General features: G+C 43.1%; 1 protein-coding gene across 2 annotated transcripts in view; it reads right to left on the minus strand.

Annotated features, from left to right (window-relative positions):
* Window positions 1–22831, minus strand: part of TDRD7 (tudor domain containing 7) — a 35416-nt gene that overhangs the window by 3701 nt on the left and 8884 nt on the right. For both annotated transcript variants that reach the window (XM_020791332.3, XM_020791331.3), the window contains exons 4-15: window positions 22432–22636; window positions 18291–18376; window positions 16384–16616; window positions 14643–15217; window positions 8880–9066; window positions 8031–8139; window positions 6178–6380; window positions 5926–6060; window positions 4631–4714; window positions 3501–3635; window positions 3253–3363; window positions 492–964 (exon numbers count right to left, since the gene is read on the minus strand). In XM_020791332.3, the coding sequence (XP_020646991.3) occupies window positions 492–964; window positions 3253–3363; window positions 3501–3635; window positions 4631–4714; window positions 5926–6060; window positions 6178–6380; window positions 8031–8139; window positions 8880–9066; window positions 14643–15217; window positions 16384–16616; window positions 18291–18376; window positions 22432–22636 (2536 nt within the window). The remainder of the gene's footprint in view (window positions 1–491; window positions 965–3252; window positions 3364–3500; window positions 3636–4630; window positions 4715–5925; window positions 6061–6177; window positions 6381–8030; window positions 8140–8879; window positions 9067–14642; window positions 15218–16383; window positions 16617–18290; window positions 18377–22431; window positions 22637–22831) is intronic.

Raw genomic sequence — 22831 nt, forward strand, 5'->3', positions numbered from 1 at the left:
TACAGAGTCACGAAACCAATGAGCAGCAGAAGGGCACGAAAGGAAGACCAGCGAGAATGAAAGAAAGCCCAAAGGCTTTCAAGGAAAGGGCACGGAAGGAAAGACAATAGAGATCTTTAGATCTGACAGTTCAATGGTACTTTCATGTTCCAGGCCATATCGCTCTGGACAGCAGGTGCATTGTGTGTTGGAGCTGCACCCTCTCTGTGCCCCACATAGGTTCAAAGGGGAAATCCAGTGACAGCTCACACACTTTTCCTTGGAATCTCATTTCCCCAAGATGAGCGGCACCCATAAACAAAGTTCCAGCTAGCCAGTGCTGGGACAGACAGAGGGGCACTTGGCCTGATCCAGCAGAAATGCCCTTAAGATTCTTGAACACACAGAGCTGCAGCCAGGCTAGGTTCGGCATGCCTCAGTCTCAGTGACTCCCAGGATGACTAAAGTGCCACTAACGGCGACGGAAGACCTCCTTTGGGAAGCTTACTTACTTGTTGTCCACTTTAGCAGCATAGATTCTGTTCTTTTCCACTGTAACTGCTTGCTCATCTGCTGTGCTATAGTAGAGAAGCATCTCTTCCACCAGGACTTCTAAATTGTGCATCTCTTGCCAAGACTGGAGGACAAAGTAACCAGGGTGGCAAGCCAGTGAAACAAAAACATCCATTTGCTCCTGGGGCTGGACGAGCTTCAGAGGAGGAGGCATATTCAAGGACGTTGCAGCACCGCTTAGCTCTGGAACATGGGCAGCGGAATCCTTCCTGACTCCCGCACTGGCCACCTCCCGCAAGTCTGCTTCCTTCCTTCCAGGGAAGTTACTCGGAGCCGCGCTCAGGAAGACATCTTTCTGATGTTTCCACAAGTCTACATTCGTGATCTGCCTATTTATACTTCGATCTGGATCTGGGGAGTTCTTTGGTGTAAATAAATAGATATGTGCAATCCTGTCATCCAGCTTAACCACCTTAAAGTGGGCAGGAAAAGAACACAGCAAGTATCAGATATAGAATAACTTAAAAGAAAACAATGGCAGGAAGAATTTCGATTCAGGGACTTTTACATCAGTGTGAAACTTATGAAGAGCAGGTCATGAACAGGCAAGAAAGTACAAAGCATGCATAATAACTGAGTTATACAAAAAGAGCAAAACCTAACAGTTCGTTCTCTGACAGGTACAAGCCATTACACAAGGGCAAATAAAAATAAAAGACCCACAGTACAGTACTGCTTTTCTATTTTGCCAGTACAACTTAGGGGGAAAACATATTTTGTTGTTGCTATTGTCAAACAACTGAGAACTTCTTACTGATAGACTACAAATTCTTCAGAGGACTACCGTTGGATCCACTGATCTAATTGCTGTCCAAAAGGTGGGCAAACTTGAAGGGAGTGTGATAGTGCAAAAACCAGCATCAAGACAGAACCTCTCAAGGACAGCTTATTACAGTGCTAATTAGGAACTGGTTTCAGCTAACAGGGACTGGAGTAGGGATGGGGGAGACTTCTGCCCTCCCTGGGATGAGACCTGACTGGTTGAAGGCATGTTAGGGTCTATAGAAACAGACTTTAACATTTGAAAAAGGGTTATTAGGAGTTCCACTTGTGGGGTTAGCTTAATTCTTAGGAGGATGTTATGCTTGGTTACTATTGTGCCTTGCTGTTATTCTGAGATACATTCTGTGTATGCTCTGAGGCCACAGAGTGCTCTGTGCTAGAATAACTACAACACAAGTATTAGACAGAAAGTTTGTTTTCTTGTTGTGGTCTCCTGCTTTTCCCTAAACTTGTCTCGCTTATGAGTTTTGCCTTTTATTTATTTATTTTTTATTTATTTATTTTATTTATATCCCGCCTATCTAGTCAATAGACCACTCTAGGCGGCTCACAACAGGGGTACAACAATGACTAAAAACGAATTTACAAAGAAGAAAACTTTCAACCATAAAATTATAAACTAAGAAAAAGAAAAAAGGAAAATCAGGATTAGCTAAGGGGTGGGTGGGGGGGAAGGCCTGCCAGTTTTTCAGTATTGAAATCTATTTTTGTCTTTTAATGCTCTTCTTTAATAAACTTAAAAATGTCTCTATATTGAGGCCTGGGTACCTAGATACTCAATTCACGTTTGGCTTTTCTACTACCTACCGAGAAGAGGTTTGGTGTGTGTGTCGTAGCAGTACTACCTTCAAGGCTAGTGTGCTTTGTGAAGTGGACTTTTGCTTCCTGGTTGGCACAGCTGTGTCACAGTTGAGACTGGTGCTCTGGAAGCTCAGTTTTGGTTGGCTTCTCCAGCCAATATCATTCATCACCCCTTCTGGGTCTCACACGTGCCCAAGGAGCAAGTGGGTGATACTGTAGTGAAGTTGCAGCCACACCTCTTTGGGTGAGGACAGCCAATTTAAAACAAAAATGTCAAATGCTACATTGCTACTCCAACTCAACTTTAACTAGGACTCTGCTTTCAAACAAGAAAAAGATATACAGTGGTGCCTTGCTTAACGAGCGCACCGTATAACGATGAAATCGCATAGCGATCCGTTTTTTCGGATCGCTAATGCGATCGCACAACGTTTTTCTTATGGTGCACAATTCGCTTTGCGAAGACCGGTAAGCGTTTCGCTTACCGATCTTCGCAAAACGACCCCCGCCGATCAGCTGTTCGGCGGCCAAAATGGCCGCCAGAAGCCGGGAAATGGCCTAAAATGGCCGCGCGCAGCGTTTTCGCGCCCTCGTTAAGCGAGGCAAGGGTGCGAAAATGGCTGCCGGCCATCCTGAAGCTTCGCTGAACGGTGAGTATTTGGCCTATTTGGAACGCATTAAACGATGTTTAATGCGTTCCAATGGAAATCGCTCCCCCGTTCAGCGATGCTTCAGCATAGCGAAGGTTAATCCGGAACGGATTAACCTCGCTATGCGAGGCACCACTGTACACAGGCAATGCACTAAGACACATACGTAGTTGGTAACTTGTTTTTAAAGCAGATGGAGCAGAGACAGGCTGAGCAAATCATTATGTGGTTGATTACAGAGGCTTATGCAAAGGAAAGACTTTACTGCACAGAGAGAAATCAGTTATGAAAAGCTGTCATATATCAGTGGAAATTCTTGGATATATGGCCATAACATTCACTCTTTCAGCAAAGCAAAGGTGAAAAAAATGAACTCAACTGATATATGCATGAGACATTTCAATGCCATTTTGCAACCTTGGATTTTAAGTAATTGACAGATACGGGTTTTGGGTTTTTTCCTTACCTTTATGCTGCAATCAGGACAGTTTAATACTGTGTCTCTCAGCCAAAGTACAGCATCAGGGGTCCACATGCCAATATTAAGAGGAAGGTCAGCCAAGCAGCATTTTATTGCCTAAAAATCAGCAATCATAAAGTTACTAGGGTATTATAAGAGTATACTGTGATGCAAACAGGAGTAGTAATTATGTCTACATGCCAAATGCCTCAGAGCAATCAGGAGAATTAATGAATGAGAATAAATCTTCCTACCTGAGGTGGTATGGCAATGATTTCACGCAGAAATGTTGGGGGAATTTCTCTCAGCTCCACTACTTTTACAGATGTTACTGTCCCAGTATCCATGAACTGTACATCAAGGGCCCGGCTACTATGAACACTTGTTATCTGCTCAGAAGGAATGATGCAAAGTATGAAGAAAATGCAGCAGCTTTCAAAAGTATATTCTAATCTTGAATCAGCATGAGACTGTCTTTCAAAATATGAGACGGTGAAATAAATCAATTCATTGTCTAAGATTTGTGCAAGATCAAAATTAGTTCATTTCCTGCAAATCATTTAAGATCAAAGACCACATTCAGGCCAGAACTTGAAAAAGTTACTTTTTTGATCTACAAATCCTAACATGAAAATAGTCATTTTCCCAGATTCTTTTTTCAGACTGACCTGGAACCTATTAAGGTGGAATAACCACCTCCCAGTGGGTCTCAGGGATACCACAGATGGATAAGGTTTTGAAGACTCAGACCAATGCTTGGGTTCCCAAACATGGGTCCCCAGATGTTCTTGGACTAAAACTCCCAGAAGCCTTCACCACTAGCTGTGCCAGCAAGATTTCCGGGAGTTGTATTCCAAAAACATCTAAGGATCCAATGTTTGAAACCATGCTCTATATTAAGCAAATTTGGTTCTATAAAAGCTTCTGATCAGTTAGACTTCAGAGAAGAAATAGCCTTGACATATGTGTTTGGCATAAAGTTTCTAAACCAAAATGGTGGAATAAGCTTTCCAGGGATTAAAAGTATGAAATCAACTGCTACATTCAAAATGAAGAATTGAAAAAGGCAACATATTTATTAAAGCTGAACACACATCATGATAATTAAACATTGAACAGGTATCGATCTATGCTTAGTCAAAATGATTTTACAGCAATACTAGATTGGTGGGGGGGCTTGTAATGTCAAGATTTTAATAGAAACTGGCTTGAGGAAAAATCCCAATTGATAGAACTGTAGGTTTAAAATTAGTTAGTGGCAGCTGAACAGATGTAACTTATAAAATAGCACAAACTAGAAGAAAACAGATTTCACTTTCTAGACTCTAATATGAACAAGGAAAAGACATGTGGCTCTTTGAATCTAATGTTATGTGTTGCCTACCTCTACACGTGCCCATTTTCCTTTACAGTTAAGCAAACAGATCATGCCGCAATAAGGTAGTGATACTGAATACTCTGTTGCTGGCTGCAATAAAGAAATGATGGCCAATTAACAGTCATACTCACCACCACTATCAGACACAGAACAAGGAGAGCAGGATGGCCTAAGGCAGCTCTTAGAAGATGGAACACACCTAGTCCTACATACAAAGAAATTCACTTTCTATATATCATACCAAAAATACTACCAAGCAAATGCACATATTAGTAAGTCCTTCTCATGCTTCCACTCCAGCTAAGAACTGGTGACAAAACTAGAAACGTGGATCAACACATTTTCAAAATATATATGACATGTACAGTGCTATATAAATGCTTGAGGTCATTTTATATGACAATTTGAACGTAAAAGCACCACTGGCAGTGGCCACAGTCTAACTTAATAATATCTTACCCAGAGCTTGGAAATAGCAAGTTAGAATCAATGCATTATCAGAGAAGGGCACTCAAAATATAATATTAAAAAAAAACACTTCAAAGGTAAGCAACAGTTTTGCTAGTTAAAAGCATTTGTTTTGGTATGTCCTCTGCATATCACATGTGTTACTCCAGATGTCTCTCCTCAAAGGTAAAGGCGTCTATATCTCTTCATTTCAAAACTAGATTTATACTAGGTAACTATATCTCTTAGACCTCTAAATATATTAAGACTTATAACACCCAGAAGCATTTGTTAGCACAGCTGAAAGTCTATCGTATTTCTCAAATCTTTTGTGAGCAACAGTCCAAGGCCACCAGGAGTCTCAAAGCTGGGACCCACTGTTCTATAAAAAGTCAGCTGATTACTTCCACATCCACTCCTTTTTAGCATTAACACTGTAAGAAGCTCTAACTATAAAAGTGCATTATTTGGTGGAACCCAATGTGGAACCTTTATATCTCATCCCTGACTGTAGTGATCAGTTCCTTGTGCCACCCAAATCAATTTAACAGGACCATCCTCCAGTCAAGAAAAAAAAAAAGACTGGCTTCAGTCTTCCATAGATAATGTTTGAGAAATAATATTATCTGGAGCAAAACTAAAAATCAGCAACCCCTGTGCAGGTTTACCGGGAAGGAGTCAAGGCTCAGAATTACCGTCCTTTACAGACCCAAATACTGTATCATAACCTGATGAGCAAGAATGATTGAGTAATTCTCTTGGATTTCTTTATTTGCACGCAAGCTGTCGTTCGGTTAACTGTGTGTAAATCTTGGGAATATACAGTGACCAATTAATATTAAAGGTATACTAACCTTGTGCTGGAAATAGTTTTCCAGTTTCTGCAAAACTTCAGAGAGTTTGGTCAGGCCCTTTGATGGCACCTGGCAGTATAAAGTTCCATCTGAACAAACATTGGTCACTCTGACGTTCGTATAAAGTGCATCTACCTATAAAGGAAATGAAGCATGCATTTTAGGCACTGGGGTCCTCTGCAAGTTACATGTCCTTATCCTGTCTTTCTAAGTGTATTGTATCAAGGAGGTACAGGAAGAGGAAGGCACTACCTGAACATGAAGCTCAAGCGATTTGTCACGAAGTGCCTTTAAGCAAGCAGCATTGATGTTGATATCATCGTCCCCTGAAGTATCATATAGGATGACAAGGGGAATGGCACTTTTGTCCAGTATTTCCACAGCAAATATCTTGCCGCAGGTTTGAGATTCTACCATCTTCACCAAGACAGGGTCCTCACAGAATGCTTCTAACCCTATATCAAAGAAATCAAGAAACAAGAGAACTTTAACATACATCATTAAAATAGAGCTTCTTGCGTCAAGTGTGTCTGCATGGTTTGCCTGCTTAACCTCACTTCGTGGCAAAGACTTGGAAGTTTTCCATGGGCTTGTTAGTCCCAGTATCTTATTTTGGCCTTCCAACATAAACTACTGCTATGTCATGTCTAACTCTCCCTAAAGCACTGCAAACAACAAGTCAGTCTGTGGCCTTTACTATAAAGATATACTTATGTGGGAATGAGCTAGAGCAGTGGTCTCCAACCTTGGGCCTCCAGATGTTCTTGGACTTCAACTCCCAGAAATCTTGGCCAGCAGAGGTGGTGGTGAAGGCTTCTGGGAGTTGCAGTCCAAGAACATCTGGAGGCCCAAGGTTGGGGACCACTGAGCTAGAGAACATCAGAAGCTGTTTTATATTGAGTCAAACACTGGTCCTCCCAGTTCAGTATTTGTGAACACAAGGTGTCAAGAATTATTCTCTTCTACCCCTCCCTCAAAATGTCAAGACACAACCTTCAACCTTCCCAGCTTAAAGCATGTAATTTACCACAGAGTTATGAGACCACCTGGTAAATCTCAGAAGCTACAGCTGATAAAGCTTTCCAATCATTTGAAGGCCAAACTAGATAAGATATGAGGAGATACAACAGGTGCTTGCAGAGTTCAACTTTTTGCCACAGAAAATCTTAGCACCAAGTATTCAACATCTTCTACACATATACTGAACAGTATTGATGGAGTTAAAAAGATGGTGAATTGAACTGAGAAAAGGAAAATCAAAAGTAATACAGTAGTATCAGCTGCTGGTGCCAAAGTCAAATACAGAGGACAGTCAACCCTCCCACTGACAGAACCCAAGCTTAGTTCACTAAATGTTACTGAAATATTATTACACTATTTCGACTTACAAGTGTATACTACTATAGAAGGCTGAATACTGTATGAACTCTGAACAGACAAGTCACACAATTAGGGTGTGTCACAGCCATTTGTGTTCCTCCCAATTTGTAGGGCTTAAAAAATACAATAGAAATTCAAAATGGACAGTTAATTGTCTTTAACTCAGGGACACAGCGGGTTAGAATGACTCCTAAAGAGCACAGGGCAGGTTGGCCGCAGCCTGTACCTCCTTTATTCCAGTACAGACCAGGTCAACAGTTTTCCACACACTCTTAACAAACAATCTCTTTGTTTTAGTAGCATAGATCAGTCTCTTCCCTCACCATATACACACCATTATCTCCCTCAAGCCATTAAGAAGAGATCCAAACTCAGTCAGCCTGCTAGTGGGCTGGGTTCCATTAATCTTCTGTGTCACGTGTGGAAAACGGATGCACTCATGTTGCCTCAAGTCACATCTACGTACAAAATGCCTTACATTTCCAAGTACAACCTCAAATTTGTCTTCTACTGGGAAAGTAGGTGGTGAAGGTGAATGAACCCAATTAATAGGCAAACTATCATTTATTGTGCTGCCACCCTCTTTTCTCTTTATTGTGGCATCGCCAGGCTGGGTCCATCACAATCTTCCCAATCTTGCAGGCTTCAGAACGAGACACAGCCCTTCTTTCTCCTCCTACTTCAATGCTATTTGCACCTATTGCAGAGAAAGGCGCATCTCTTACCTGCCAGTCTACATTTTGAAGCTTGGAATGGCAGGGAATAGAAATGCTTGGCCAGTTTGTACACTCTATTTTCAATGGTTTCACTAAACCCATAATCAACGTAGCATACCTAAGAGCGCAACAAAAACAAAATGAAAGGTAGACAGACATGTTACAATGAGCTCTCATTCCTTGCTCACATCCCTGCTGATATAAATTATGCTTCCATTTCACTTTATCTCATTTGACACCTTCCAGTTGTGTTGAACTATTAACTACCATCAGGCTTACCCAACAAAAAATTCTAGCTGGGGTTTTTGGGAGCAGCAGTCAAAATGTAAGAGCACAAGCTGTGGGACTGCTTCTTACAGCTGTAAGTTTGATGTAACCATAAGCCCCTGAGTTTTAGGTTGGAGGTCTGCTTCCTTCTCACAGCCTTTTAGCCATCTTTCATGGAGAGAAAAGCTCCCTAAACAGTTATCTATCTGCATAAGCATGGGTGGGGAGATCAAATTCAATCAAGGAAAACTGATGTAGTTCCTTGGGCTCTGGTAAAAGGTCTAACAAGATCTCTTCCATATAAAAATAAACACAGTTATGTTTCTACAATGGGTCAGTTTCCATTTTGATGTGATCCTGACAGACCATTTGCTAAAGCTCAAAAGCTACATTTCTATTTTCCTTGAACGAATTTGATTTCCTCACCTCACATGGACAGATCACCAGGCTTTGTTTTTGCTTATGCAATTTCAATTCCACTTTTTCACTTTCCGAAGGACCCAAGGAAATATACATGATCAAAAGAATAATCAGAATAAAAATCAGTGCCAAGAGGTGACGTTTTCTTCTACCAAAACCCATTTTACTTGCCTTTATGCTATTGCCTTCTGTTGAAACAACCTGAGCCCTCAGCCAAGCATTTTCTTCCGCAGGCACCGCAACAAACTGCCCAACTCTTGGTGACTGTATTTGAACAATGGAAGGGTTTTGACGGTACCATTCCTTCATCTCTTCCTCCATTAACTCCTGGGCAGTAGAATAGTCTTTGCCCACATACCTATGGGATTTCAAATGGAAAGAAAAGTCAGCATACATATACAACAAGAATAAAAAGGTGAGCAGTGTAAAATCATCAACGTTCTCAAATCATGTAATCCGCTGTTGTTGGTTTTTAGAAAAGCAATAAAGAGGGATTAATATCAATCTCAAATAAGTAAGTGTAGGTGCACAGGACAGAGCATAATAAGACCATGAAACATATTTATGGCTTGAACTGTGCTCTTAAAGGGTTTTTTTTGGTTGACTCTAGGATATTGAAAATTTTTCTGAATTACAGCAGCCTCCTAAATTTAGCATTTTCAAGACATTGACAGAACCTCACATAGATTTTTAGTGATTTTTATGCCAAACCTAACAGGCAAACCAATTTTTCTATTATCGTTGTCTTAATGCTATAGTTATCCCAATGTTCAAGAAGTGTACTGGGCATGCAAGGCATTTGTTACTGCTCTTTCTATATTGTCTTTTGACAACCATAGAATACAATCTGTTATTGCAGACTGCAAAACAAGGGACCATTAACAGAGTTTTCAAAACAAGTGCAAAGCTGAACACTGTAGAGGAAATAAGCCAAATCAAAATCAAGCTAATTCATTCATGGCAATCCTTCCCTCTCCCTGTCCCGCTTTTCGTTACACCCAGAGGATTTCCTATGCAAATATGCACGAATAGAGATCCAAGAGCTCTCTTTCTCCCATCCACCGTCTTGCACTGTTGTCACCTGCTTCTTCTGAGAGTCACCACTTCTCTTGGAGAAGCAGGCTCTGCCTGGGAAGCACTACACTGACAATCAGCATGTGGTACACAACCTTGCTTTGATTAAATGGCTAATTAAAATGGTACCTTTTGGAATGAATTCATAAGACATTGCACCACTCTTCCTGCCAATCGCTCTGGAACACCTGGTCACCTAGCCACTCATCAGCCTTGCAGGGAGACCAGTCTTCCCTCCTTCTCCCAGGAATGGTTAGCTGACCGGATGCTCCGGAGTGATTGGAAGGAAGAGCAGGGCCAGCACCCCCCTCCCCGATGCTGGACCCTTGTTAACTCCAGCTGTGCGAGGGTATTCGTATTCATATATGAATACCCCCATCTCTACTTTTCACTATCCTTGAATTTTTGACACAAGATAATACAGTCCCACCACCACCACTGAAATGTATGGCATATATTGGATGGAAAAAGGAACAGAGAATGCCAATACGTACTTTAAAACAACATTTTGATGAGTCTTCGGAATTTCCTGAAAATTTGGCTACAAGATACTTTCCTACAAATATTCTCTATATAACATCTCTCATTTCCAGGACAAATCACCTTGCTTTTATGAAAAGACTTTCCAGGGTGTATGGCTGAAGGCCAGTGAACGATGTTGCCTCCTTGCTTTAACCATGCAAACTGCAGTAGGTACACAAGCAACCATCTGAAGAATGGCATGCAGATAGCTAACAATGTTAATATGTGCAGCAATGGAGATGTGTTCAACCGTTGCACCAGCTGGGGGCATCTCTCATTGCTTTTGCCCACATAAGCACAATGTATTGAGTATGCATTTCCACAGACAGGACAACCAAAACAGGACATCACAATGTGTCACATGGGGGCAATGCACCCGAGTACCTCCTTCCCTGATGTGTTAACCCCGCTGTCCCGGTTTAAAAATCTTTCCTCTTCTAATTGTAAAATATGAACAAGAATTCTACTCAGAACCACTTCAATATGAGCAGAATGTTTTGTGCGACTGTGGGTTCCTTATGCACACATGGTGCCCTGTTAGTTTCAGAAGCGCAATGCATCCTAGTGATGTAGGATGTAAATAAACAGTGAGTTTTACTGATGGTTCCAGCAATCACAGGTAGAAAACCTGTTCAGAGTTGATTGCTCATTGTAGCAGGACTGAGAACTTGGGTGGGGCAGGGCTGTAGTGTAGCACACTGGGCCATAGCGAAGGCCCAGCACACGCAGCCTCTTGACTCACTCACAAACAGGCAAATGCAATTCAGGCTTAATGCTTTAACAAAGCTAGGAAGTAATGAACGTCTCGGATGCCAGTGGCTGATGTAATAGCTAACAGCCATGAATCTAGGGGTTCTTTATTCAACTCAACAATGAACTCACAGGAAAATAAAACACACTATCTATTCAGCCTCCCTCCATATAAACCGCAGTATGGGAAAAAAAAACATGGGACCTATAATCAAGGGCTGAAGCAAGGATTTATAAGCACTCTAACACTTTTGGACATTGGAAACAAGCACTGAACGGCTTCAATTCAAACCAGAAGCAAAGATTTAGGCCCTCTATGTAGAAAGGATGGAGGGAGTGAACACATGGCAAAGTGCTTGCTCAAGTCCTCTAAATCAGAGGTCCCCAACCCCCGGTCCGTGGCCCAGTGCCAGTCCGTGGGCCAAGCTGGACCGGGCCGCGGAGACAGACCCCCCACACACGATGAAAAGCCACTGGACCCAGACATCACCACCGCCTGACGGCTTCGCGCTCTGCCGGTGTTTTGTCTGCTCTGTCTCCCCGTCTCTTCCTGTGCTCCCCTGGCGGAGGCACAGAAGAGGTGAGCCCAACAGGGAGTGCGTGAAGGTCTTCCCGCCTTCCTTTGCCACTGAGGGGAAAAGGAGAAGCGTTTCAACAGTGCGCTGCTGGCAAAGGCAGAAAGTGCCCGCCGCTGGAGGGGAAAGAGACGTTAGCTCTTATCGCTCCCATACACCCTTTTGGCTTGCCTTGAGCTTGGATTTGGAGACTTTGCCACTTCCCATGGAAGGAAAAGCCGAAGGAAAGCCACGTGGCCATGGGAAGCCTGAAGGAAGAGCTGCTGAAACCTATCTGGCACGCCTTCACCGCCCTCGACCTGGACCGGAGCGGCAAAGTCTCCAAGTCAGCAGCTCTTCCTTCAGGCTTCCCATTTGGCTTTTCCTTCTGTGGGAAGTGGCAGTCTCCAAGTCCCAGCTCATGGCAAGCCAAAAGGGGCGCGTGTGTGTATGGGAGCAAGGAGAGTGAGTGTGGTGGGGTAACGTCTCTTCCCCCTTCAGCGGCGGGCACTTTCTGCCTTTGCCAACGACGCACCGTTGAAGCACTTCTCCTTTTCCCCTCAGTGGGAGGCCCTCAAGGGAAGGCAGGAGGACGGAGTTGTTGCCTAGCATGGTGGAGAGACTGTGCTCTGGTTGTATGCAGCAGGATTGTGCAGTCCCTCAAAGCTCGATTTCTGGCGCCTTCGAGAGCCAGCCAGAACCAGAGCCAGTAAGGACACGAGCTGCCGCTTTCTACATTCAAAGCAGGCATCAGGGCAGAAGAGGTTCCCCCTGGAAAAGGGCCCCCTTCCGTGCAGCTCTTCTTACATGGGGAGGTCCCTTGGATGGGTAGCTGGCAGCCCTTGCTGTTGGAAATCTTCTGAGCTGAGCTTCCACCGGAGCCCATGCTGGTGCTAGAGCAAGAGCGCCGCTGAAGGAAAGCTCTCCTCCACCCCGTCAGCCCCACTGAGGTCAGTGCTGTGAGCCCTCAGAAGCCCCTGGTGCCCACGCCCTGGGGAGCCCTTGGGCGCCCCGGCGTTTCCCCGGGCTGGCCTTCCCTCTTTCTTGCTTCGTCGGATGGCTCCATCCTGAGCTTCACCCGCCTTCCACGGCGTGCGGTAGAGCCGGCCCCACCCAGAGCCTTCGCCTCCCCACCTGGAGGAATCAGGACTGGTCCCCTTGTTGCCCTGAGTTGCAGCAGCAGCAAAGTCAGAGCTGCTGACTTGGAGCCTTTCCTTCCTTTCCATGGAAGGAAAAGCCGAATGAAAGCCACGTGGCCATGGGAAGCCTGAAGGAAGAGCTGCTGACTTGGAGACTTTGCCGCTCCAGTCGAGGGCGGTGAAGGCGTGCCAGATCGGTTTCTGCAGCTCTTCCTTCAGGCTTTTCCTTCCATGGGAGTGTTGTCATGGCGACTTGAGGTGCTTCTGGGAAACGTGGCGGGGGCCGGAGCCAGAGCTTCCCGATGGCCCAATCCCCAAGAGGAGCCTCCGCCTCTGCTCGAGGCAGATGATGATGATGGCGGCAGAGGGGGGGCCAGCCCAGCCCAGCCACCCCTCCCGCCTGCTCCTGGCAGGCCAGGGACGAGCCAGCCAGCTGGTCACCTGGGGAGCTGGAATCTGCCCCTCTGCCGCCACATCTCCTCCAGGAAAAGGCAGTGGCCTGCACGGCAGGCAAAGGCGCCCCCCACCTAGCCCTTCCCACCGTGGGCGCACAAAGGTCACCCGAGCATCCCGGGCAAGCAGTAACAGCAGGAGCAGGCGAGCAAGCAAGCAGGGGCTGGGGCAGGGGCCATGAGCGCCCTGGGGCATCCTGATGGGGCTGGATGGCCGCCCGGCTGCCTGTGTACATGGAGGAACGGTGGGCAGTTGCTCTCGAACGTCGCTGCCTCCCCCCTCCCGGCTGTGGAGGCTGACCGGAGCACAGACAAACCTCCCCCCGCATGCACTCCCCTCCCCACAGCTGCTTTGTGCACATGCCAGCCCGGCGTGAGCGCTCCCCCACTGATTTGCGCGCGCGCCCAAGAGCGCGCACACGTGCAGGGGGCCTCCCCGCCTTCCTCTGAGGCTTAGCCGGTCTGCGGTCCTCAAAACGATCTTCTGAATAGAGCCACTACCTTTCAAATATAACATCTCTTTCAGTGATTGCTCAAAGGAGCAATTCAGCCAAGTCTAATTCAAGATCAACTCTGCATCTTCCTGTATACTTGGCCTCAAGACTGCAATATCCGAACTTTTGGCAGCAGTTATTTTGAAGTGTGTGGGGGATGGGGGTGAGGAATGATACTGTGGCATATTTGTTGCATGTAAGAGACTTCATGAGTTTCTCACATGCAACTCTCTAGAACCTCCACGTCAGTTTATAAACACATTAAGTGTTGACCAATGCAGTTCAGGCAATGGAACTCCTCTTGTGGGAACTAACATCTGGATTTAGCCCACTCAACTTATTGACTTGTTACCTCCCATGTTGTAATCAGTGCATACAAAGAGGAGCACCTAGCCTCTCCCCCCCCCGACTGTCCCTCTCATCACATGGACAGTGAGGTCTCTGTGCAAGAGAAACTCCTGCTTTCATGCAGGCTCCTCACACAACCAAGAGCCCTGATTTTCCAAGAGCCTCGCTCATGTATTGAGCTTGACACACAAGCCTTTCCTCTCCAGACAGGTCACTCCTCCCTATGGAAACTGTGATGAGAGGGGAGGGGCTACACCTTCCTTTGAGCAGAGGGTTGGGCTCAATGGCCTTATAGGCTTCATTCCAACTTCATTTTTCTATGGTTGGTGATTACAACCATGGAGGCAACGACTCCATTTGTAGACCCTGATCAGGTTCACCCTCCAAGGCAGTTAAGTACTTGGAACAGTTGGGACTGTTGAAGTAATCAATGGCTTTGGGGTATGGACCGGATTAAGGTCAACCAAGCCAGCTCTCTTTGAAATAATCAGAGCAGGAACAAATTTAAATTTCCTCAGTAAACCAGAGTAGATCTTTCCAACTATGGTAAGAGCACACTATGCTTTACATAACCTTCAGAAGTTCACAACTTTAATTTCACCTGACAACAACTTCATTGGTGGAGCTCAGTTCCACCACCAACACAGATGGCGATGTTTCAGTTGGGATGATTAAAGGAGGTGCCGTTATATCTTCTGAACATGCCTCTTCTGACTCCTGTATCATCGCAGTAGACTGTTGCTGCTCAACGGGTTGCCGAAGATCTTCCTTTACACTGATTTTACTGGTAACATTCAGGTTCTCATCTATACACTGCTTTGATTTTGCATAGAGGATAGCTTTTCTCGGGTTGCCAGAAATGTAATCCACGGTGCATATATCTGAGAGTGAGTCAAGATTGTTCAGAAGACCCTGAGGCAAAGCTGTTCCGTGGGTCTCTTCGTATACCTTTGGGAGCGCATCAGCCCAAAGGCCACTGGAATATTTTAACAAAATGCCTGCAATTTTTTGCTTTATGTCTCGATGGAGCACAGCTGCTTTGGTCTCTGCAGTCTGCCTTACTAATGGGGGCGGAGGCTTTTCTTCTTGACTGGAAACGCTCTTTACGGATTGATCCGTTTTCCCAGCAGGGTATAGAAGTATATCCTTGTAGCCACCAGTACTTACTTTCTCTGCCTTTGAGAGAAGAGAAATTACAAAACCAGACAGCCCAATGAATGCATCAAAGAGATTCCCAGAAGCAACTGTAAACCCATCATTTAGTTTAAAATACAGCTACCATCATCCAAGTCTCCCACAACCATGTTTTTTTTTTACTTAGCACCTTGAGATCACAGACATTCACACACCCTTCATTAGTGAGCTGTGGGTTGCTGAGGTAGTTTTGAATTGCTCGGGTAGTGAGTCTCACAACTCTGATTGAAATCTTGTTGCTTAGCATAATAAATTGGACCAGAATAGGCCCACTGAATCAGTAAGGCTATAGTGAGTAAACTCCTCTGTAAGCTCAATTGATTCAAATGGGCCTACTCTAGTGGCAACACTTTAGCATAGTAAATTGCAATTAGAGTTGACTATTTGAATTAACAAAACCTATGGAGAAACTGACTCATCAAATCCCCACTGATTCAATGGGTCTACTCTAGTGCAGTTTACGGTGCTTAAAAACAGGATTCCAGCCACTGTCTTACACATTCTAGTCTGAAGTAGATGTTGCTGCATCATTCATGCAGCAGAAACTCAGGTTAGGGCAATAGATGACTCTAAATGCAGGAGACATGTGGGTAATTTGCAGCAGATCAGCAAGCATTTCTGCCTCCCAGTTGTCTAACAGCAGGAGCTACTAAAAATGCCCCCCAAATATGACTGCTCAGAAAGAATGCTTGGAGGAAACCCAGGAATTGGTTTTTGTGTGAAAGGACTGGTAAGGTTATTTTCAGTACTTCCCACAATTTCCTGGACTGAATACACATGAAAAGTCATCCGGTGACTTAATTCTTAGTATATTTCTGCCTGCCTGTGTCACTATGTGCACTGATCCAAAACACGAGATTCTGCATGCCTAGAGCCTACCCAACCCTGGTGTAGGATTCCGTGTAAGTCACAGCTAGTGTAGGCTGTAGGCACTGAGTGAATAGAGCTTACTCAGGAACTGACTCACAAAATCTCTGCTGATTCAATGGACCTAGTTGTGATTTACTACTGGATTTCAGCCACTGCATTTAAATTAAATCTCAAACTTCATGCAAACTATTTTTATACGAAACTTCCCGAAATTCTAAAAACAGATACAATTCTAGTCAGGCAGCTGGATTTTTAGAAAACATTTTAAGCACTCTTACCGAGTTGCTACCTACTGTACAAACATGAGGCCAGTGTTCCAGTTGTGGGAGCAATGCTGTGTTCAAGTCTTCATGATACTCTGCTCTGTACAACGCTGGTATTCTGGATAACCATATTCCATCGTGGAATCGTTTCACAATCTCTTTAATCCTTTTCTGAATCTCATTTATATCACTAGTTGAAGGATAAGAAGGTTTTGGTTGCACTGGCTGCCGGGTTTCTTTCACGTTTTCTGCAAAATTAAGCACACAATCTTGGAGAGAGCATTTGCACCTTTAAAAACTTTTTTTTTCAGCTTCAGGTTGCCATGATAGCAAACTGTTCATTCCTGTTTAAAAGGTTATCTGATAAAATGGATGCTACAAACCAGATCTGGGAGATGTGTTGCAATTAACCTGTCCTAGGAGGTTAGGAAAAGGCAGACCTTTCTGGAACGCTCAGAATCTTTAAAAAATTTTCTTAAAATTATTTTTTCCCTTTAAACTCAATAAGCAAACCCCTCACCTCCTAAATAAATTGGATTAGATGGTCACTTGTCAAGGTACTCAGTTTCCTTCTATGAATGTAGTGAGGATGCTGATGAAGGAGGTTGGGCAAACTTCCCCTTTACTACTTCTTTGAATATAAACTCATTTTCTCAAAAGTGGGGTGACACAGAAAGCTGAGCAAGCCCTTTAGTTAAGTAGAAAAGTGATCCATTAATTCATATGTTTGCTAATCAGAGCAAGCTGGGATTCCACAGATTAAACAAGGGGCGGGCGGTGGGAGAGTATGAAAAGGACTGGATGCATGACTGAACATTTTCAACTACAAATCCTTCCAGCCATAGTTCAGACTAAGCAAGTGCCTTTAGCCTAGATGTTTCCCGACTAAACTGGAAAAAAAAAAACCTAAATAAAAATAAAAATAACTAAGTTAATAAGCAAAGAAATCTTGCACTGTTGTGGTGGATTCTTCTCTCCATGTCTTTGACAGGGCTTAGAACTTCAGAGTAAGCCATCTGGAGCGCAAACACTTTTGTACAATCATGAGCTTGCTATTGGAAAAACTCAACGTATTTTATAGGCTGATCTTATTCATTTTACTCAAAAGTAAACCTTACTATTTGGAACTGGAGTTAGGAAGCTTATGAATTAAAATATACAATAGTTTTTCCTTCTTGTTGGACAAGGAGCCTGGCTCAGTACTTTTTTTTAATGAAACTGCTGGGAATGACAGAAGTATTCAATTGAGCTGACAATCCACATCAATAAAGCTTAAGTTATAAACTTTCCCATTAGATAGAGCAAAATTATAGCCAGTGGCATTATTTGTAGCAAAAAATGTAACCCACTGATACTGGCCAGTGGCTGCTTGAGCTTTTTCAGAAAGTTGAGCTTTTCAGAAAGTTATGCATTTTCATGGGGCGGGGGGGGGGGGGGAGAATCACAGAACTGGCAAAAAGCCATGGGTTAGGAACATAAGCAGCTGTGTCATGGCTGAACAGCTCATCTAGCCCAGAATTGTCTACTCTGTTATTGCCTCTGCAGGGTCTCAAGCACATTCTTTCATATCAGCTGATATGACTCATCTTTTCACCATAGATCCCCAGATGTTCTTGGATTAAAACTCCCAGAAGCCTTCACCACTCGCTGTGCTGGGAATTGCAATCCAAGAACATCTGGGGACCCAAGGTTTGGAGCCTTAGTTCTAAAGAAATGACAGATGAAAAGTAAAATACTGTTGAAGCTGTTAATTAATCTTGATAAAACTCAAGATAACAGAACTAAAACTTTAATATCCATATTGTGCAAGGTACATATTTTTGCTACACTCATGTGATGTGAATAGCTTCACAACAGATTTTCTAAAAAGGCTTGCCCTTAGCAATCAGCAAATTTAATATTAGACCAGATAACGTACATACCATTCAAGTTCAAAGGCAAGTTCTTTGAGAAATGAATTTGAATTTCTCTCTGAAAACGTGGCGGAAGCACCATTCTCCTCTCAGGCCTAAAAAAATAAAAACAAAAAGAGAGAAAGTACATACCAAAGCACACTCCCTTGATTCAATTTTTATGTCAAAGTACCACCAGCTAATATTCTGCTGAGTGAGCTTGTCTCTCGTTATCTACACAGTAAAGATTACAGGTTGTTGGCCTGTTACAGAAGAAAGAAGTATTTTACCCTCTGCAAAGCTGTTATGATGGACAAGCTGATTCCTCAGCCAGATTTGAGAGTAGGCTCCTTGCTTGGGGGGGTAGGAATCCAAAGACCTGGCAAAAATGTTTCACACGTACAGAACAAATCGCTTCATGCACAAACTAAAATTTAAAAAGGTACTGGAGATTCAAGTTGGCAATCTTGGACTCCAGTGGCTTTAAAAAGTTTTTAACTGCTTTCTGTTTTTAATGTTGAAAATCAGTTTATTTATGCTTTAACATTAGAATGTATTGTGTTTTAACTGTACATAGCAAGTAAGGGAGAATGTAAAACAAAGCTAGCAAGCAAGCAAGCAAGCAGTCCCACAACGTGAAACACTGTGTAACTGTGACACAGCTTCTCCCTCAATCAAAATATAACTCACCAATGGACCAGTTTCAGATAAACTCTACAATCTAGCTATTCTTCTACTAACGCCAACCAGAGTAAGTTACAAAACTGTGCCTGCTTGGAATTGACCAGTTACAAGCTTCTAATACTTTTTTCCAACAGAAATTTATTTATAATTCATTCCTTCTTCCAATAACAAAGGTACAATTAATTTACACTGGCTGAAATCTTCCTGTGTAAATTTATGCCACATAAGCTGGACGACATCATCATCCAGTGACGAGAATCTTTAACTGAAAGCTTCCTATCCCACGTCCTTCAGGCTCCAAAGCTCGCTACTGCCCTGGGGAAGACTTAGGGAGCATTGGGACCAGGCTCGGGGGGGGGGGCTTTAAGGGTGAAAATCACAACCATTAGGATCAGGATTGTTGGGTCACAATTTGGGGGAAGGTTTTGGTTATTAAAGGCCTCCCTCTCCATCCAGAGCTTCTCAAAGGCTTCCCCCAGGATAAAAAGGGAGCCTTGAAACGTGAAGTGTAAGGAAGAGACAGAAACTTTTAAAGTAAGTTAAAGATTCTCATCAACAAATGATGACATCATCTGGCTTATGGGGTGTAAATTTATGCAAAAGGATTTCAGCCATTATGTTTACAACTAAGGGAGAATATTTTGCAGCAGAACGGTAACTTTTACAGATTTGTGGTGTATTTAGCCATTTGGTTTTGTCCCCCACTTTTATATACAACGTTTAACAGTGGAATGTGCTGCTGAATGAGTATTTTACATTGTTCTCTCATTTCTGCACTCATGACCTTTGCCATTTGATGCACTTCTTTCCTGCGAATGTAGAGCCAGGAACTTGCGCAACCTCCATCATTTCTGCCACTAAAAGCAAAGGCATAGATTCTTCACAATCTCAAAATCTGTTTCCTCCTAAACCACTGAATCATTTTTCCTTTTGAGTAGATAATCTGGAGCTTTTCATTTTTGAACACCTAAACCATATTCCTTCTCCTGTGACAGTGTTTCCCAAACTGTGTGCCATGGTACCATGGGGCACCACCAAACCCACCCAGGAGTGCCATGGAATCCTCTCATGCTTCCCCCTCACTTCTCTCCTCACATCCAAAGTAACACACAGAACTTAGGGAAGAAGAAACAAATAGTCATGGTTGCAATTACTAGTTATTTTAAAAAAATACCAGTCCTTATGCTGCTGTAAACTGGAAAATGCAGTAGATTAAGGGGATGTTAGTTGTGTAAAATCAGTTAGCTTGGGTGATAGCTTAGGATACTATCTTTGAAAAGAATAACTGCAAACAGAAGGGAAGATTGCCAACCCTTTATCCTCAATGCACCAGCTTTCCATCTGCTTGAAACTTTCAAAAGAGTGAACTCGAAAATATATTCCACAGTTGCAGTTTAAAATGGCAAATTATCACTCATTTTTCGCATGAAGAGGAGCCAACAGTTAAGCTTACTCCTGGACAAACTGTAAAACGAGAACCTAAAAAACCACACTTTTATGTTTCAGATCACAAGAGAAGGCACTCCTTTCTCTTTTGGTGACTAATGCTCTTATCTACATTCATAATGAATCTGGAAGAGGCACTTCCCATTGAACAGATCTTTCCTCTTAATGATGGCATGTCACTCATAGAAAGCTTCTTGTAATTGAAAGGTCTACTCCAGGATAATCCTGAATATACGGTACTAACATTTATAAATGCTGCTTTCCCTTGTGGCTTCTTCAGGAAATAAGTTTTACGAACTACAACGGCACAATAGGGGATTATCAAGGCCATCTGAACTAGTCTGATAAGTTCAATCACAATGATAGACCAACAAAGATGATGTTGTCTGCATCATGATTTGATGAGCTAGAGCTGCAACAAACAATACATGCAGAATTGATGGCACAGCAGCTGAGTTTGCCAAGTTGGATTTTAGTCAAGGGATAACTGGAGACAGGATCAGCAAAATTTCAACATTAAACTCATCTGCTTTCATTTATGCTCACACATGCAGGAGCCAGAAAAAAATGATATGGCGATATAGTTTGGACAACATTTAAAAATAGAATATTGCATATATTTGAAGTCTTTTTATATCCACCTTCGTAAAGAGCTTTTACAAGCTCTTTCACCAATATATATTCTGAAGTCTTAAACATAGACCAGTGTGAGGTCTGCTACGGCTAGCTATTTTACAGATATGACTAAGAAGACAGAAGAAAAATAATAGTGAGCCAAAGGTTAGGTTTTTGGGGGCAGAAATAAGCATGATTTGTGATTTTTAATACAATATTTTTGAAATTTTCTGAAAAATTGCTAGTTTTGGGGCCATTCATGCTCTTTATCTAACCCTATAAAGCTTTAAAAAGAAAACTAAGAACCTGACTTAGACTATAATATACAGTAACATATGCATTAACTACTGGGTGAAATCCAACTGCCATAAATTACGCCACGTGAGGCTGATGCCATTAGCCATAATTTTCTGATTTTTCCACTGAACGTCTGGAGATTCCCCTGGAATTTCTTTCACAGTCATCACTGTCATCATCTTTGAACTGCACAGTTGGAAGAGATCCTCTAGATTACTGAGTCCAGCCCCTGTCAAGGAGGCACAGTGGGGAATCGAACTCTCAACCTCCGGCTTGGCAGTCAGATGCCTAAACCACTGCGCTGTCCAACACTCTGGAAGCTGTTGTGGGCCGCGGTAGAATTCTTTAATTACTCAAAATCACTGCCACAAGTGACTTTATCAGTATCATGATTTTCAAAAACTTCCTATCATCCCTGTTGCTCCCAGTGGCTTCCCAATGATTCCACGAGAGCTCCTGAATACCAAGAGTCTGGATCCAGTTCAATCAGGGTTCAGGCGAAACGATTTTGGTCATCCTGCCTGAAGACCTGCTAGTTGTACTGTACAGCCCAGTAGAATGTAGCAGTAGACATTTGCCTGTTAAATTTTGCTTAAGCAAACAGAGACACTGGTAGCACAGCATGATATTGTGATCCTTGCATGACTCTAGGAATTCTCCCACAAATAGTCAAAATAATTTTACAATACCGGTAAATATTACTCTAGAAAGTATTCTACCCATAACTGTCAGAGAAAACACTGTACAGATAGTCCATGCCGCCTCCTCCCTGACAAATTTCAGAAACGTTTGGAAGTTCTAGGACATATTCTTTCCTTCTTCAGATAGTATTTTTACTCCTACTCCAAGCTTTCATATCTCTAGTTAGGCTGTTAAAAACAAAACCACAGAGCCAAATTAAAAAAAACAATGACAAATCTAGGAGTAAGAAGAAAAGTATGAGAAAAAAATGCTCACATCTCTCAAACAATACTGTAGCATTTTTACTTGTTGCTCAAGTTTGTATTTCATAGAACTGCTTGTAAGACCAGAAAACTATCCCCCCCCCCCCCGGACATGCAGAATTCAAAAGCTTCAATACATTGGCCAAAATACGTCCAAGAAGTTTTATAATAAGACACAGCCTAACCTGCTCATCATGGCAGTGTGCCCTTGTATTAAGACTTCTTTCGGTGCAGCCACACCAAATTCTTGGGACAGAGGATACTGTGCAGGATTCATGCTAGGTCTAGCGGTGTAGCCTCCTTTATTTCTCACCAGTGGGAGGGAAGGCTTCCTGCTGTCTTCGGCAAAATTAACAAATCCTGGTTTCCTCAGGGTGCCCTTTGGCTTGCCTATGACACAGTAAAATGAGACACAAAACATTAAGTCTCATTTTCACTTTACCTACAGCATGGAAATATTTCAACAGAAGTTTTCATCTACCCCAGAGCTATATCTACAACTAGCTGGAACCCTGCAGATCACCATTTACTGTTTTTAATATATAGAATATATTTTTACAGAATATGCAGAATCTATGTTGTGTG

This window comes from Pogona vitticeps, chromosome 2, assembly GCF_051106095.1.
Source record: "Pogona vitticeps strain Pit_001003342236 chromosome 2, PviZW2.1, whole genome shotgun sequence".
Taxonomy (NCBI): domain Eukaryota; kingdom Metazoa; phylum Chordata; class Lepidosauria; order Squamata; family Agamidae; genus Pogona; species Pogona vitticeps.